The sequence below is a fragment of the Carassius auratus genome, chromosome 35 (genome assembly GCF_003368295.1).
Source record: "Carassius auratus strain Wakin chromosome 35, ASM336829v1, whole genome shotgun sequence".
NCBI lineage: Eukaryota > Metazoa > Chordata > Actinopteri > Cypriniformes > Cyprinidae > Carassius > Carassius auratus.
In genome coordinates this window covers 16,373,668-16,391,088 of record NC_039277.1, presented here as the reverse complement: position 1 = coordinate 16,391,088, position 17,421 = coordinate 16,373,668, and the positions used below count along the sequence as shown (strand labels likewise).

General features: G+C 36.1%; 2 protein-coding genes across 8 annotated transcripts in view; both read right to left on the bottom strand.

Annotated features, from left to right (window-relative positions):
* The window catches only part of LOC113054637 (scavenger receptor class B member 1-like), a 30,670-nt gene extending 17,666 nt beyond the window's left edge, over positions 1 to 13,004 (bottom strand). For 3 of the 7 annotated variants that reach the window (XR_003277410.1, XM_026220314.1, XM_026220315.1), the window contains exons 1-11: positions 12,334 to 13,001; positions 11,255 to 11,415; positions 9,678 to 9,819; positions 9,388 to 9,591; positions 9,184 to 9,279; positions 8,202 to 8,317; positions 7,923 to 8,089; positions 7,570 to 7,688; positions 2,272 to 2,345; positions 2,090 to 2,141; positions 1,067 to 1,213 (exon numbers count right to left, since the gene is read on the bottom strand). Coding sequence is in view for 6 of the 7 variants with exons in the window: in XM_026220314.1 (XP_026076099.1) it covers positions 1,067 to 1,213; positions 2,090 to 2,141; positions 2,272 to 2,345; positions 7,570 to 7,688; positions 7,923 to 8,089; positions 8,202 to 8,317; positions 9,184 to 9,279; positions 9,388 to 9,591; positions 9,678 to 9,819; positions 11,255 to 11,415; positions 12,334 to 12,453 (1,398 nt within the window). In the remaining variant the exon portion in view is untranslated. Of the gene's footprint in view, positions 1 to 288; positions 328 to 1,066; positions 1,214 to 2,089; positions 2,142 to 2,271; positions 2,346 to 7,569; positions 7,689 to 7,922; positions 8,090 to 8,201; positions 8,318 to 9,183; positions 9,280 to 9,387; positions 9,592 to 9,677; positions 9,820 to 11,254; positions 11,416 to 12,333 lie in introns of all 7 variants that reach the window. The other 4 variants (XM_026220317.1, XM_026220316.1, XM_026220313.1 and 1 more) reach the window with 3 other exon arrangements.
* Positions 13,005 to 15,080: 2,076 nt separating this feature from the next.
* Positions 15,081 to 17,151, bottom strand: LOC113054642 (polyubiquitin-B-like). Its single transcript, XM_026220331.1, has 2 exons — positions 17,020 to 17,151; positions 15,081 to 16,334 (listed from the first exon to the last, which is right to left on the bottom strand). The coding sequence occupies exon 2, from the start codon at positions 16,325 to 16,327 to the stop codon at positions 15,182 to 15,184; it is 1,146 nt and encodes a 381-aa protein (XP_026076116.1). The 5' UTR covers positions 16,328 to 16,334; positions 17,020 to 17,151; the 3' UTR covers positions 15,081 to 15,181.
* Positions 17,152 to 17,421: the final 270 nt, after the last annotated feature.

The window sequence follows — 17,421 nt, the reverse complement described above, 5'->3', positions numbered from 1 at the left end:
TTGTGATGTTTTTCTCAGCTGTTTGGAATTATTCTGACGGCACCCATTCACTGCAGAGTATCCACTGGTGAGCAAGTGATGTAATGTTACATTTAGAACTACATCTAGTGAGTACTTTTTCTCATTTTCATTTCTGGGTGAACTTTTCCTTTTAAACATATTTTGATTGTTTACTGTGTCTTTTAAAGTCTAGAGATTTGAAAATGACATGCATATACACAATTTAGATTGTTATGATCACGGTAATCTCGGTTTTTGAATATGAATGTATAAATAGTTGATGCTGACCCCTTGTGAGAGAGAACCTGATGTCTTTTTCATGGCTTTCTGTAAAACAAACCATGCAGAAGTTGCACTATAAATGGTAAATGGTAAATGGACTGCATTTATATAGCGCTTTCAACAGACCACATGGCCATCCAAAGCGCTTTACAAGTTGCCTCACATTCACCCATTCACACACTCATTCATACACTGACGGCGGTGTCAGCCATGCAAGGCGCCATCCAGCTCGTCGGGAGCAGCTGGGGTTAGGTGTCTTGCTCAAGGACACCTCGACACTTGGTCAGGTGGAGCCGGGGATCGAACCACCAACCTTTCGGTTTGTAGACAACCTACATGAACCACTGAGCCACTGCCGCTATAAACCATCTAAACCTTTACAGAGTGTTAAAGTGGTTGATAAAAGAATATTAAAAGTGCTTCTGGGATCTTTTGCTTAACTTTTACCTACTCCGACACAATTAAACACCAAACAACATTTGCTCAGCATCACATAAACCCACTTCCTCTCATTATCTCTCACGTGTCACACATGCACTCACACAAAATATACATACTCTAAAGCAGGGTTGGGGAACGTTGATCCTGGAGGGCCTGTGTCCCTGCAGAGTTTAGCTCCAACCCTGAAAAAGAAAAACCTAAGGTTTTTCTTTTTCAGGGTTGGAGCTAAACTCTGCAGGGACACAGGCCCTCCAGGATCAACGTTCCCCACCCCTGCTCTAAAGCAAAAGATATTATTAGTAAAACACTAAAACATGCTAAATAAGCGCAGTAGGCCACGCACCTTGTCACTGACATATAACACCACGGCCCCCAAAATGCCTGCAAGTCCGAGACCGATGAAGATGTACTGCATGTACTCCAAGACCATGGGCAGCACCACCAGATTGGTGCGGAACGTGTTGAGAACGGGACCATCAATGTAGCCGCTCTGAGAAAGATGAAGAAAATGAAGAGATTTCAACATGATCTTTCTTTCAAACTGAATTCATTTATCGCTTTATACAATACAGAATCACAGTAATAAACAACAGTATTACTGTATTTCTGCCAGGACCACTATTGTTAAAATGATTGACACTTAGCAAACAGTTTGGATTTGGCGGTATTGTTCTGTTCTGGGCAAAACAAAACAAAACAACAACTCCCAGCCCAACCATGCAGCCGGTCATGAATGAGCAGGGCGAGCAGCAATACGGTTTTGTACCGTTTTTGGTTAAGGAACTGCAGTTTTTACTGCTTGACTAATAGAAGCATCATTGTGCAAACCTTCATGTGCTTGTCATCTCCTAATGAGCACCCAAAATTTAAATAATTCTATGACAATATTGAAGTCTGCTTTTAAAACAAAGAAAAGGAGGATGATTAGCATTCAAAAACTATATATTTGTGCAGTGTGTGCATGTCGAAATCTGATTTGAAGCTTGTGACAGACAACTGCGCACATCAACCTGATCACTTTATTTAGCATTCATGTAAACACTATGTTTGGCTTCATCGGAATGATTTCATTCTGATTGAAAGAGTGTCCATGTAAACGTGGCTAGTGTGAATGTTGCGTTATTCATGAAACAAATTTGATTCCGCTATAAATCAGCTCTACAAAACATATAACTTTGTACTCATTCAATAGTGTCAGTGTTGTAAAACTGATAAAATGGCTGAATATTAAGGGTCTTTAAACACTAAATTTAAGTAACTTGAGAAATAACTCCAAATGGAGTATGCAAATTTAAGCCATTTTAACATTAGTTTGGAAACTTTGAGATATTTTGTGCCGTTGTTTCTTTTTGTAACTTACTCTTACCTCTTCAAACCAGATCAGTGGTATCACCACTTCAGCTATATCTCCTGTTTCTCTGAAACGAGCAAACAAACAGAACATTGAACACAGAGATGAGTCTCTGTACAGAACAGAGACTCAACAGCGGACCTCAGAACAGACAGATATTTGGGACTGTTGACCTACTGTATCTGTGCTGTACTCACGTGATGCCAGGCACACTCTTGATGAGCAGATTGAGCTGCAGCCGAATCGAAACATTCATTGGCACTCCAGTCTCCTGGAATACAAAGTTTTCAATAAACACATTCCAACAGAGTCTGTTTGATACAAGTCAGATTAAAATCTCTTTAAACTTGTAGTTTTACTTGAGTAGTGATTTAGCCAACATCCTTTTTCAGTTCATTCCTTTTATAAACTTGATTCTATATAGATCAATGTGCAGTTTTGGTATCTTTTAAAAAACAACTTACACATAATAGGATTAAAAAAAAAGAATATATGCTCCTGATGAATGTGTAAATTAACTAAAATATCCATAAATGTCTCTTAGAATCCCTGAAACAAAAGTCTGGATGAAGATCAAATTTAAAAGTATAATTTAAACATTATCCCATGATTCCAAGGTTTTTTTCATGACTGAATTTTATTTAAAAAAAAAAAAAAAAATTATATATATATAATTTTATTTTTTTAATAAATACTGTGAAATATTACTTTTTTTTAAACTATTTTCTATTTGAATATATATTGTAAAATGCAATATATTCCTTTGATCAAAGCCAAATTTTCAGCATCATTACTCCAGTCTTAAGATTCACATGACACTTCAAGAAATCATTCTAATACGCTGATTTGAGCTCAAGAAAAATCTCAAACCATTTCAAAATGTGCTGAATTGACATGCATTTGCTTCCATAGAAAACACTGAATCCAAAGAGCTTTCGTGACAACTTAGTAATGGATCAGAGCATCCAAACACTCTGAAGCTAATCAGGTTTCATACAGTCAATTCATCCCAGACGTTCAAACCAAGCCGAGGCTGTTTGCATGTCCCCTTGCACTTAATTCAAAAACATTTAATTCACGACAAACGCAACATGAAAACAGATGACAGCGATACAATTAGATTACCAGTGGTGGACGAAGTACACAAATCAAGTACTTGAGTAAAAGTACAGATACGTATAATAAAATATTACTCCAGTAAAAGCAAAAGTAGCCTACTCCTTTTTCAATTTTACTCAAGTGAAAGTACAAAAGTACTAAATTTTTTATGTACTTAAGTAAAAAAGTAGCCTTAAAACACAAGTCCATATCAGCAACAAAAATATATCTTGACTCCATATAGTGGTTATTTTGGAAAAAATCCCAGGTATTTTGAGCAGTAGGATTATGAAAAAAAAAGTGCTAATATAAAATTAAATTAGCCTATATAAAATTGCAAACATCTATCTTTCAGTACTTTTTTACTTAAGTACATAACAAATTGAGTACTTTTGTACTTTCACTTGAGTAAAATCGAAAAAAGGAGTACTTTTACTGGAGTAATATTTTATTATACGTATCTGTACTTTTACTCAAGTTTATTTATTTAATTTTAACTTTTTATTCATCAAAGAATCCTGAAAAAAGTATCACAGTTTCCAAAATAATATTTGGTAGCACAACTATTAATAGTTCTAATAATAAATCATCATATTTTCATGATTTCTAAAGATCATGTGACACTGAAGACTGGAGGAATGATGCTGAAAATACAGCAAATAGATTAAATTTTAAAGGATATTAAAATAGAAACCATTATTTTATATATTTTATTTTGATAATTTAGAATTATTCCTGAAATACAACCTTTTTTTTGTTTCAAACAGTTCATTGAACAATAATAAATGAAGTACCTGAAGCTGACAATGAAGTAAATGTATAATAATTAGCAAAGATGATTAATTTAGCGCTTTAAACGTGCGTCTGAGGGGCGGAGACGCTCGTGAGGACCAAACACAGCAGAACGGTAGAAAACTTCACTCCTCTTATTATTTCTCTTTTACTATAGCGATTTATTTTTAGATACGTGATCTGAGTCTTTCATAGATTTGTAGAGTTATTAGAGTATAGAGTTATTAGAGAAATGGAGTTATTTTTTACATTCTTTGGTCGACGTTTTCAGATCGGGACTTCGGAGCCTGTTCGCGACTCGGTTGATTCAGATCGGCACTTCGGAGCCTGTTCGCGACTCGGTTTATTCAGATCGGCACTTCGGAGCCTGTTCGCGACTCGGTTGATTCAGATCGGCACTTCGGAGCCTATTCGCGACTCGGTTGATTCAGATCGGCACTTCGGAGCCTGTTCGCGACTCGGTTGACTCATATCGGGACTTCGGAGCCTGTTCGCGACTCGGTTGATTCAGATCGGAACTTCGAAGCCTGTTCGCGACTCGGTTGATTCAGATCGGCACTTCGGAGCCTGTTCGCGACTCGGTTGACTCAGATCGGGACTTTGGAGCCTGTTCGCGACTCGGTTGATTCAGATCAGCACTTCGGGGACTGTTCGTGACTCGGTTGATTCAGATCGGCACTTCGGAGCCTGTTCGCGACTCGGTTGATTCAGATCGGCACTTCGGAGCCTGTTCGCGACTCGGTTGATTCAGATCGGGACTTTGGAGAATGTTTGAGATTTTTTTCAATTCAGATCTGGACATCGAAGCGGGAAGTGTTTGTCAAACAGTTAATTGGTAATAAATTAATATTTGGACTTGAAGCTTTTTTTTTTTACATGTCGATTCAGAATGTACATGGACCCACACACAAAGGTGGACACACTTTAGACTTAATCATCAGTAGAGCTCTAAACTTTTCATCCATTGTTATTAAGGACGTTATTCATAACCATACTGAAAATAAGTAAATATTGTTAGCTGATGCTAAATGTCTAGCTAACAAGCTTGCTGGTGCTAACTTGAGGTAATTTTTATAAATAATGTCCAAATATTTTTATTCAACCCCCTATATATATATATATATATATATATATATATATATATATTACATCTGGGGAGAAAAGAAAGGATGTGATGTCCAGAACATGGTTACTACAGTAATTATCAAAGAGAGGAAGAGATGCACCCCGTTTGGCCAGGGGTGTTTTTACACCCCAGACAAGGTTTGAGAAGGAAAAAATCATTATGAAAATATAATTATATTTTCCTTAAAATCTTCAGGCCTTATCATGTCATATATAACTGTGATGTTCTGTAAAACAACAAACTTTAAAATACTTTGTTCTTACTGGTGAAAATCAGATGGTCATCTCTGTTTTCTCTCAAGTACAGTGTAAGCTTCACAGTGAACATTACTCTCGTCAGCGTAGTCAATATCAACAACAAAAATATATCTTGACTCCATATAGTGGTTATTTTGGAAAAAATCCCAGGTATTTTGAGCAGTCGGATTATAAAAAAAAAAAAAAAAAAAGTGCTAATATAAAATTAAATTAGCCTATATAAAATTACAAACATCTATCTTTCAGTAGGCTACTTTTTTACTTAAGTACATAAAAAATTGAGTACTTTTGTACTTTCACTTGAGTAAAATTGAAAAAGGAGTATGCTACTTTTACTGGAGTAATATTTTATTATACGTATCTGTACTTTTACTCAAGTACTTGATTTTTGTACTTCGTCCACCACTGTCCAAAAAATATACATATATATAACGTTACTGTTGATACACAATATAAAAACAGACGTCATGGTAGCATTTTAATAAAACTGTTAATATTACGGTAGCGGGGAATTTGGACATGCATGAGTTATTTTATTTAATCTGTGTTAGTTTAAGGTTATTTTATTTTATTTTTTAACCTAAAACACAGAGACGCTGATTGATGTGTCTGCATCGTTTGCACTGGAGCATTTCAGTGGGCTTAAACAGATCACTCTTTACAGCGGATTTAGTTCCCAAACAACTGACAATTTTGACCTAAATATGATTTTCAGTTACAATAATTAATCCTAAATTTCGACATTAATAACTTACTTTTAGCAACATCAGACGCATGCACGCTCACAAGATCTGCCGGTTCTTACTTCTGGAGACTCGTTTCGCACTAAACGGTTCATTTGAATCAGTGAGTGGTCGACTCCAGAACAGCTGCTATCGGATCATTCTAATTCGTAAACGAATCGTTTGGTGCGATTCGCGATCCGATTAAAGTTTATTTTGAAAAGACTCAGTTCATTCATGATGAATCAGACACCACTTCTGCATGTCGGAGCACGTGATATATTATAGGGAGTAACGATATGTTTTATGAAATGTAGTGAAGTTAAAAGTACGATCTTATGCTTAGGAATGTAGTGAAGCAAAAGTAAAAGTTACTCAAAATAAAACCACTCCAGTAAAGTACAGATTCTTGAAAAATGTACTTTAGTACAGTAACGAAGTAAATCTACTCCGTTACTGTCCACCACTGTAGATAACCATTGAGTTTTGCAATCGGACGAATAGCTGGCCAGGAACTGTGTCAGGATTGTGCAATTCTGTTCAGTTTAGTGATGTAAAGCTGCGTCAGTATCTCCAGCTAATCACAAGTCATAAAGTGGAGTTTGTCTTATCAAACTACATGTGTGGCAAAAGGCCCACAGATGCAGACATCAGGAGTTTCACATCTAACCCCAGCAATGTGATCAATGCTCACTACTATCAAATCAGCTAACCAAATAAAATCTAAATGGCAAATGCCAGATTTCCAGCTTTGTTTAACCCTCTACTACTGAATTAAACGCAAAGGTTTAAATCTAAAATATGTCATCAGTAAACCTTTAGTCAGTCACTGAATACCATACCTTGTTTATAATGGGTCATCAAGATGCTGAAAGTTATACAAACATCATAAAGGTCAAAGTGCCCCTCATTTCCAATTAGCTTATCAGATTTTGTAATGGTTTAATGGCAGTAATGAAAACGTAAATCTCATTATCAAACCAGTGACAAAGTTGAATCACTGATTTTCATAACCACAAGCCTGTACGCTTAGTCACAATTAGAGGAAACGTGGACACCAAACACAGAACACAGCAATGGACAAAACCTGCTGGTGCATCTTTTAAATGAAATAAAAGCAGATGTTTATGCAACAAATTTAGATAAAAGATAAGGATCAATTTCGCATTCATGGCCAATTTCAGATAAAGACCTGACAACCAATAATCAATAACCTTGAGAGATAAGTTTCAAACTTGCTCAGTCACCAGACGAGAAAGAAACAGGCCATCAGTTGTTGTTCATTTGCCTTCTTGAAGTAAATATTATGCAATATTGTTTTTTAAACAAAAAGTTATATTATATAATAAATTTATAATGTGTATAAAATACATTTTAATATAATTTTATTTCTACAAAGACTCTAGAAATACTAGAAACATCCACCTAATTATACTGAGTAGTTCCCAATAACAATGCTGCAGGTTACAGTATGTGTTTCTGTGTGCCTGGTTTTCTTACCGGGTGGATATCGATGAAGAGCCCATGTTCATCTTCATTCGGGCTCAATCCATCGACAGTGTCCAAAAGGACGGGATCAGCCTCAAAAAAGTGCGGATGGGACATGAACACAGGGGAATCTGTGAATGAAAGGAAAAAGGTGGATGAAATAGAAAATAAATGAAAGAAATTAGAACTTAAAAGATGAAAAGGCTGTAAGAAAAGAGAAACGCAGAAAAGCAAAATAAAAGAGATGGGGTTAAAGAACTGGGGTGGGGGGAGAAAAGAGAAAAAGGTCAACAAAAGATCAAAGAAAAAAAAAGAGAAACTAGAAAAAAAAAAAAAAAAAACAAAGAAAAATATTAGAGACCCACTGTATCTGCAGGTGCTGACGTTGAGAAGGCCGGACTGTCGACACGGACAGAAGCCCTCATTGGGAGAATAATCTGAACCGTTGGAAAAAAGGGTTTTTGGGGCCACGAAGCGGTACACGGGAATCCCGCGGGACACACCTGTCCTTTGATACACCAGCTCCATGGACCTGAGTTTGGAGATTTGCCACAGAACAAGCCATTAAAAACTTACCTTCTTATACCGATCCAGGACCGAGTTTGGGCAACCCAGGTATAGAGGGTATATGTGTAGGTGTTTACCTGCACGCATCAGGGCTGTAGAAGGGCATCGTCGACTCTTTAGTCATGAACGGAGGCCACATTTGTCCCGCTGTGCCATTGATCATGTTACACTGTTCAGAACTCCAGTAATCCACCTGCACAGATTAAACATAGATCCTTTACATATAGTATGATATCACTACCTTCACGCAACACCACAAGGTCTGTTCTCCTACACTGGCTGCATTAAATCCAAGACGACTTTTAGTCATTTAAAATGGAACAATTTTAATAAATAGTCACTCACAGATATCACTCCGCATGAGAGAATCAACAGGCACTTTTTTATTCTCACTTGCCACTATGCTAACAGCATGATACGTAAACAAAAATAAATAACGTAATAAATAATAAATAAAAATAAACTGAGGATTAGAGTAATGATGCTGAAAATTCAGCTTTTCCATAACAGAAATAAATTACAACTTAAAATCTATTAAAATAGAAAAAAAATCTTAAATGTATTAATATTTCACAATATTATTTTATTAATTTAAAGTAAAGGGATGAAAAGGAATAGAAAAAAGGTGAAAGACAAATGGAAAAAACTGAAGAAAAAAGAGATATGGTAAAAGAAGTGAAAAAAAAAGAATAGAAAGGAAAATTAGAAAAGGAATTTTGATCAAGTAAATCCAGCCTTTTTTTTTATTGTGTAAATTATAAAATATTGTGTATTTTATTAAATATGTTTATTTGCAAAACAATTTGGGATTGGCAACACTTCTGCCCACTATAAACATTCTTGCAATGCAACATATTCAGCGTATAGCTTCAATGCGATATAACCAGCATTCGGACACATTTTGAGAATGCAAGATGTGGAATTAAGTTCATGCACTGTGTAAGCTTCTGCCTGGCCATAGTATGTGGCATATATAAGCAGCTAACTAATGTTTTGAAAAAGAGCTAATGTTTTTTTTTTTTTTTTTTTTTTTTACGATGGTCTCAAAAAACATCTTACACTTTTCAGGCCATTCCAAGAATCCACCATATGAACTTTCCGGATGTCGTCTCGACCAGTGAAGACAGTGAACTGTCCAGTGTTTGAGTTGTTAAACTATGTATGGAGCAAAACAAAACAAGAAAAATCAACGAGGCTAAAAACCATAAAACTAATAATCATCACCACTGACGAAGATCCTGTAACAAGACACATAACACCCACCTCAGCAAACAGGCCAAACTTCCCGCTGGTCGGGAGCATTCCAGGGAGCAAATTGTTCAGGAAGTCCACCAACTTGCTGTCGTAGCCCCACATGAGTTCTCCAACTGGCTTGGTCAAGAAGGGTCCCTCGTTGAAGCTCTTGAATGTGCTGCTGACCAGCTTGCGTAAAGGTAAGGGCATGTTCTCCATCATTACTGAAGCGCCCTGAAACCGTGAATGAAAAACACAGGTGTTCGTTCTTTCAATCACTTTCCTTAATTGGCTAGAAATATAAAGTCCTGGATTCTCACCAGCACTAGCATGTTAGGGATGGTGACCACATCGGATTCATTTCCCACAGACATGCTCTCCTCAAAGAAATACTGCCGATATTCCATATACGAGACGGTGTGATTGTCATGGAATGTGATGTTGTCCTTCCAGCGGTTTTCACTGTAACAGATAAGAGACACAACAACAGAAATATGTGACTTTGGGTAGCTGATTTGCAGCACTGCAAAATGTTTGTTTTTGTGGAGGAACTGAGAAAGTCTTGGTCAGCACGTTAGAAAGTCACACAAAAATACTCGCAGCCTCCCGCTCAGACTGCAAAATGCAAGCACATGATTTGTTTAAAGGTAAGTCACTACCACAAACAATTGTCATGTCTCACCTAAAAAAGGAACCCACACAATTATGACGGAGGAAATGAAAGCACATTTAACAACTAGTGATACAATCACAAACTGATCTGGCCTAAAACAACTTGTCAACAGAAGAAATACAACTATGAACATTGAGATTAAAAGGCACGACTGATATGGATATGATAAAATATTGTGATATTTTACGTTTTTTAAAAATAAAATAAAAATGTGCCAATTAATGTGGGATCTTGTAAGAAAATATTATTTTAAAAATAAATTCTTAGTTAGAAGTAAAAAATGCACTACTGATACTTTAAAATTTAAATATATAAATATGTATTGAATATAATATGCAACATTATTTAAAAATGTTGTGCTAATAAATTTGGCCTTTCAAAATGGTCTTATGCGGAATCTTATGGAGTCAATATAATGGCGTAAAAAAAACCGCAAAAAAATAAAATAAAGTTTTGTTAATTAAATGTAAAGTATTGAGGAAAATAAATTTGCTTTTTGCAAACAAAAATAAAGACTTGCAGAAGAAAAAGTATTGGGAGAAAAAAATTGTTTTGCAAAAAAATATAATGTATTTTTTTTTTTTTAAGTATTCCATGGTCATATATATTCATTTATTTGCAACGCTGCTTTTATTTTGCATGTCAATCTAGTTTGAGCTTGCGATAGTTTTAATGTAAATTAATGCGGTTTACTTCATAAACTATAACTTGCATCATTAAAAAGATCAATGACTAAAGTTTCATATCGATCTCGACTTTGTTTTTCTTTTACATTACTCCTGGCATAAATTAATAAATGACTGTCATTGTCATTTATTTTTGTTTGCAAAAAGCACATTTATTTTCCTTAATACTTTAATTTTAGTTTGCAAAACTTTATTTTCTTTTGTAAAACTTTATTTTTTTGCATATATTTATACGCCATTATATTGACATAATTCTGAATTCTTATAATTTAAAAGATACGCAAATAATAATAAACATTGGAAAGATTCTGATTAGAGAATAAAGAAAAATAAATTTTTTACATATTTTTTCAGCCTTTCAGGGAAGACTTAATGGTAATCCAGCCTGAACAACTGACCACATGCACATTCAGTTTCATAGGGCTTCAACAGCCACAAACATTAGATGTCCAGAGAAGTCTGATCAAGTTATTCGTATTGAACTTAAAAAATACATTCTGTCTAAAGCAGTTTTACAAAAAAAGGGAACAATTCTTACCTGTAAACATATGGTCCCCTCTGTTCCACCATGGGCTTTTCTCCATTTAGGGTTTCATTAGGATTGACAATATGAAAGAAATATACAGACATAAAGAAGGGGACTGGGATGTCCTTCCACATAGTGTAGGAGAGTCCGCTGTTCGGGTTAATCTCTATATTCTGAGAAGATGTGATGTGAAGATGGTTAGTGGCCCGAGTGTGAAACGCTGCATTTAAAATAGCTTAGCTTAAAACCTTTATATTTAATTACTGAATGCAGATGTATGGCTTTTTGAGGGACAACATGGAGTATTACAAAAAATAAATTAAAAAAATAAAAGTTATTCAAAGCTATTCTTGAATTTAGAAGTTTTAGAAACCGTTTTTAGAAATGCTTATCAAGACTGCATTTAATCAAGTAACAGTAAAAGCAGTAATATTGTGAAATATAATTAGAAAAAAATAAAAAAGAACAATTTTCTAGGTTAATATATTTTAAAATGCAATTTATTCCTGTGATTACTACAGACGTCAGTGTCATATGAGCCTTCAGAAATCGTTATAATGTGCTGATTTGTGGCTCAAGAAACATTTCTGATTATTACCTAGCTATAAAGTGAAAACAGTTCTTAATATTTGAAACTGGGATACATAAATATAGGCTATAATAAAAACGGTATGAGTTGAAAGTGACAAAGGTCAAATACAATACTACATCCCTGAAACAGAATTTACAAAACAATAATTCTAAAATTTTAAACAATACATAAACTAAAAATAAAACAAACCTGACAGAGAAAGAATGAAACAAAGCTGTCATTCTCAGTGTGATTACGCACACATTTGACCATTATTAACCATTAAACCACTAACCATTATTATTATCTATTGCTGTCTATTATTAATACAGGCTAATTTAGTAATTAAGTTAGATAACTTAATGGTCGTTCCTATTTGTGTTTTTTTTTATGCACAAGACAAAAGTCATATCGAGCTCAGTTTAACACACTAGAGCGCACGTTTTTGTGACTATGTTATTTTAAAATGTAAAAATAGTTAATCATAGTGTTTTGTGCACCTGTCAGATGTATGACTTACCTTGACTATTTGATCGTCTATTATAATTGGTCCGACAAACACCAAAACAGTCCCGAATAAAACCGCCAACCCCCCCAGAACTATAAAAACGATTGATAATGTAGATTTAGACACCGCCATCCTTATTTCCACACTTTTCTCTTCACAAACAAACGCGGGGCTTTGAGAAACTGAAGTGATTTCCTCTGGACAGCACAAAGCGAGCAAACGAACAAACTATCACTTATACAAGATAAAGCCATAAAACTCTGGCCTAGAGTTATTAATGCTCTGCTGACTTTATGATCATGTACATTAGAGCTGGTGAGTGATGTTAAAGTCCGCCTCTCTAATCCTGCAGGTTTTACAGCGCTCTTGCTGATTGATTATCACGTTTACGATGCTCAAAGCGCCACCTTTAAACCAGAGACTTCTGGGTAATGTAGTTACACACGCCTTCCACATCCACAGTGAAGATAAGAAACTATTTAGGAAATCGAATCTACTTTATTTTTTTTTGGCACAGTTTAAAAGCAAAGTATGTACATACATTGTCCCCAAAACGGACTTCTAATAGACAGATTTGAGAAAGGTCTAAATTAATTAAAACTAAATACAACTAGGCATATATTTGTGCACTATTAGAATAATACAATGAAGAGCTTTTTTAACTAAAAGAGAAAAGGAAAGGCATCACATTCGCATGTTTTTAATGTCAAATGCCGCGCATCGAATCAAATAATGTATTAAATTTTTGTAAACCTGTAATTTATTATTTTGTTATTTATATGCATTTAGAATATTGTCCTATCCATGTTACATTTGCATAGTGTTGGGTTTATGCAGTAAATGCAGCCTAATTATATTTCAGTAATATTTTCTTTTATATAAAGAAGCTTGATGTCCAAAATAAAATAGTTCTGAAGCAAAAGCTTGCGAAAACATTTTTATACATTTACTGTTTTTTCACTGTTTATGTACTGTACTGTTAAACGGTTATTAAAAACATGGTATATTATGTTTAAAGCGCCATGGCAAATGATGAAACAGAGCTCCTGGAAGAACATGATAAGAGTTATTGTATCTTTATTGGACAAGTATTTGCCACTGATAACTCATATGAATGTAGCACAATGGCTTATCTAGAGCCTGCAGTGACAGCTATTTTTCTTTGTGAAATGTAAAGAGACAAACAGTTCCGAGAGATAATCTGCCAGGGATTACTTTAAAAAAAAAGTAAAGGATTAATTAAGGAAAAATAAATTAACAAGGAAAAAAGTATAAAGTATCGGACTGTTTAATTAATTTTTTTTTACCAAAGCAATAGGAACAATAAGAGTCTCATGTTTGAGTTGCTTATATGAGGAAACTCTTGGAGTGCCTGAGCAAATCTTACATCAATGAATCCTTCCTCCAGTGTGTACAAGAAGGCAAAACCTTTAAATATGAAATGCCAGTCAGGGTGGATGCAAAACGATATCAAAAGAGCTTTTTAAAGAGGATACTAATGGATATTAATTTTATTCAAAATCCAGACTATAAACCTAATGAAAGAAACAAGCTAATTTGCTTGTCAACTTTTTGGGCCTTTAACTTCATGACAAACATAAGCCATTAATTATGAATGATATTTACCGGTGTATAGAAATGTATCTGCATTAAAGCCATTATTTCATTCTGAAAACACATGACTCTGTAACGCAGCAGGAAACTAGTGTCTAAATGTAATTAACTGCTGGCCATTTTAAATTTAGAAACAATTTAATCCCAGTCACACTATGATATATAAATTTAAATTAAAAGTTCCATTAATCCCAGCACAAAATCAGATGGATCTCACATTTGAAACATTTACAGTTCCTATTCATTATCTTCAACATATTTCTCATTGAACAGACCAATATCAACAGCTTAATGTTTTTTTGTTGTTGTTGTCTTTTAGCTCTTGGATTGTTTATCTTCTAATACAGCAATCTTTTTCAGAAGACCAGGTAAGTATTTTCATTAGACCTGGCTCGACTGATTCTCACAATTCTCAGTTTCTCGAACAGGTGAACAAACAACAGTTCAACGATTTAAGAGTTGCTCTCTAGCAGCATATTACTTCTAGGCCATCTGCAACAGAAAATTTCAATTGTCAAGGTAGAGGCATTTACCAGTTATTTAATCATTACCCATTAGAGCAGAATGACTTGAGGGTCAGATAAAGGATGTTGACGGCCAGAACATACATGAGAGCCACTCCAAAAATAAGAGCATCAAGGTCTCATGGCTTTTCACAAACCTTTAGCGACATCTAGAGGCTTAACTGCAATCCAACACAGAAACACTAGTTCAAGTTTTAAAGATTGAAGTTTTTAAACTTTAATTTCACGTTTAAAAGGTGTTACTTACCCATTCTACACGATTCTTTATCCCAGTGCAATATTACCAGCATGAAATGCACCTTCTAGCAAATTAGATAATTAAATAGAAGTCCACATTTGAACTGAAAAAAAAAAAAAAAAAAAAAATCCAAGACAAAAACGGGTATTTTGTTTTACCAAAACTTGGAAAGGTTTTGACCCACTTCCAATGTAGACTACCGTACTAGAAAGAGCATGAAATCAATCCACTTGGATCAATGTTTAGATCATTTGACTTTCAAACCAGTGAGGTTTTTTTTTTTTTTTTTTTTTTTTTTACATACAAAACAGATTTGAACTCCATATTGTAAATTTAAAAGTGACAAGTGTGTGAATGATTTCAGAGATGACAAAACAAGAGAATCAGGAATGCCAGAACTTTATTGAAGGATTAAGATGAAACAAATGATACTGGAATTGGTCTGATAACTTTCAAGACCTATATAGTAAACATCATGAGCATATTAATTGCCCCCACGAAGACGCAGGACGAGATGGAGGGTGGACTCCTTCTGGATGTTGTAGTCGGACAGCGTGCGTCCATCTTCCAGCTGCTTTCCAGCGAAGATCAGACGCTGCTGGTCAGGAGGAATGCCTTCCTTGTCCTGGATCTTGGCCTTCACGTTCTCAATGGTGTCACTGGGCTCAACCTCGAGGGTGATGGTTTTACCAGTCAAGGTCTTCACAAAGATCTGCATACCACCTCTCAGACGGAGCACCAGGTGGAGGGTGGACTCCTTCTGGATGTTGTAGTCGGACAGTGTGCGCCCATCTTCCAGCTGTTTGCCGGCAAAAATCAGACGCTGCTGGTCAGGAGGAATGCCTTCCTTGTCTTGGATTTTAGCTTTGACATTCTCAATGGTGTCACTGGGCTCAACCTCGAGGGTGATGGTCTTGCCAGTCAGCGTCTTCACAAAGATTTGCATACCACCTCTCAGACGGAGCACCAGGTGGAGGGTGGACTCCTTCTGGATGTTGTAGTCGGACAGCGTGCGTCCATCTTCCAGCTGCTTGCCAGCGAAGATCAGACGCTGCTGGTCAGGAGGAATGCCTTCCTTGTCCTGGATCTTGGCCTTCACGTTCTCAATGGTGTCACTGGGCTCAACCTCGAGGGTGATGGTTTTACCAGTCAAGGTCTTCACAAAGATCTGCATACCACCTCTCAGACGGAGCACCAGGTGGAGGGTGGACTCCTTCTGGATGTTGTAGTCGGACAGTGTGCGTCCATCTTCCAACTGCTTGCCAGCGAAGATCAGACGCTGCTGGTCAGGAGGAATGCCTTCCTTGTCCTGGATCTTGGCCTTCACGTTCTCAATGGTGTCGCTTGGTTCCACCTCGAGGGTGATGGTCTTGCCAGTAAGTGTCTTGACGAAAATCTGCATACCACCTCTCAGACGCAGGACAAGATGGAGGGTGGATTCCTTCTGAATGTTGTAGTCGGACAGCGTGCGTCCATCTTCCAGCTGCTTGCCAGCAAAGATCAGACGCTGCTGGTCAGGAGGAATGCCTTCCTTATCTTGGATTTTAGCTTTCACATTCTCAATGGTGTCGCTGGGCTCAACCTCGAGGGTGATGGTCTTGCCAGTCAGCGTCTTCACAAAAATCTGCATCTTTACGCTAGAAAGAGATATTCAGTCTAATTAACATCAATGTATGTGCTGCTTTGCGAAATAATGAAGAGTACGGTTTCATTAATAGACAAGCCTAAGAATTCTCTAGAAACTACCTCAAAAGAAAGCGAAACAAAAGGTTTGTGAGCAAACGCCATCACTTCTGCTGACAAAGCTAAGAGCAGGGCGTAACTACAGCGGACGATTGAAAACAAAATGGCGAATTTTGCCATAGAAAATGGCCAGAAAACAACAATGTAACAAAAACATTGATAATTAACTATTAATGAGTCATATTTCGATCAGGTAAATGTTCAAGAACGTGTCGACTGCTAACAGATGTTGTTCAAAGAAAATACGCAGATGAATTGAGATTGCCCGCCCTCACCGCACTGTTTCGCGGTATAATTCGACGCCAAATTCGCGATGACTACAAAACGTACATAAAACAATTCGATGTATAATTATATAAAGTATAATATTTTCATATTAATCCACATAAAATCACAAAAAAAAAGCAAAAACAGTCATCTGAAACAACCAGGCCGGATAGCATAAAAAGCTAACGCATTAGCCCACTCAACAATACACGTTTATATGACTCCACCAGCGCTTCAAATCAAATAAAATACTGTTGTTTTTAAGTAGCGACATATCTGGCGTCGTCTGTGTACATTTAACTTCATACTTACAAACAAATGTTCTTTCTGGAAGAGTGCGAAATGCGTGCGTCTTTGTCGTCTTGTCACGGAAGCAACCTAACGGCTCAAAACAAAAGGTCCGACTATTTATACAGAACGCGCTGTATCCTTCCGCCGCTACACCCGACGCACTATTTAAACAATTGCTGACATTCGATTTGAAAACTTGATTTTGTGGGAAGCATCAACATATCCGTTATGTTTAAGTTATACAAAAACGCATTTTATAAATTAGTTTTTTTGGACGTAAAACAGATATATATGTTTATTTGGTGTGCTCGTGGGGGTTGGGGACAGGCGTAGTGATATGATGCAGTGCACAGTGTTGGCTCTGAATGTTTCGAGATCAAAATAATGTCACAAATAGGATTCAAAATAAAACATCGCTCGATT

What these genes read in the sequence shown, in the direction of transcription:
- LOC113054642 (XM_026220331.1), bottom strand. Translation starts at nt 16,327, where the DNA reads ATGCAGATTTTTGTGAAGACGCTGACTGGCAAGACCATCACCCTCGAG.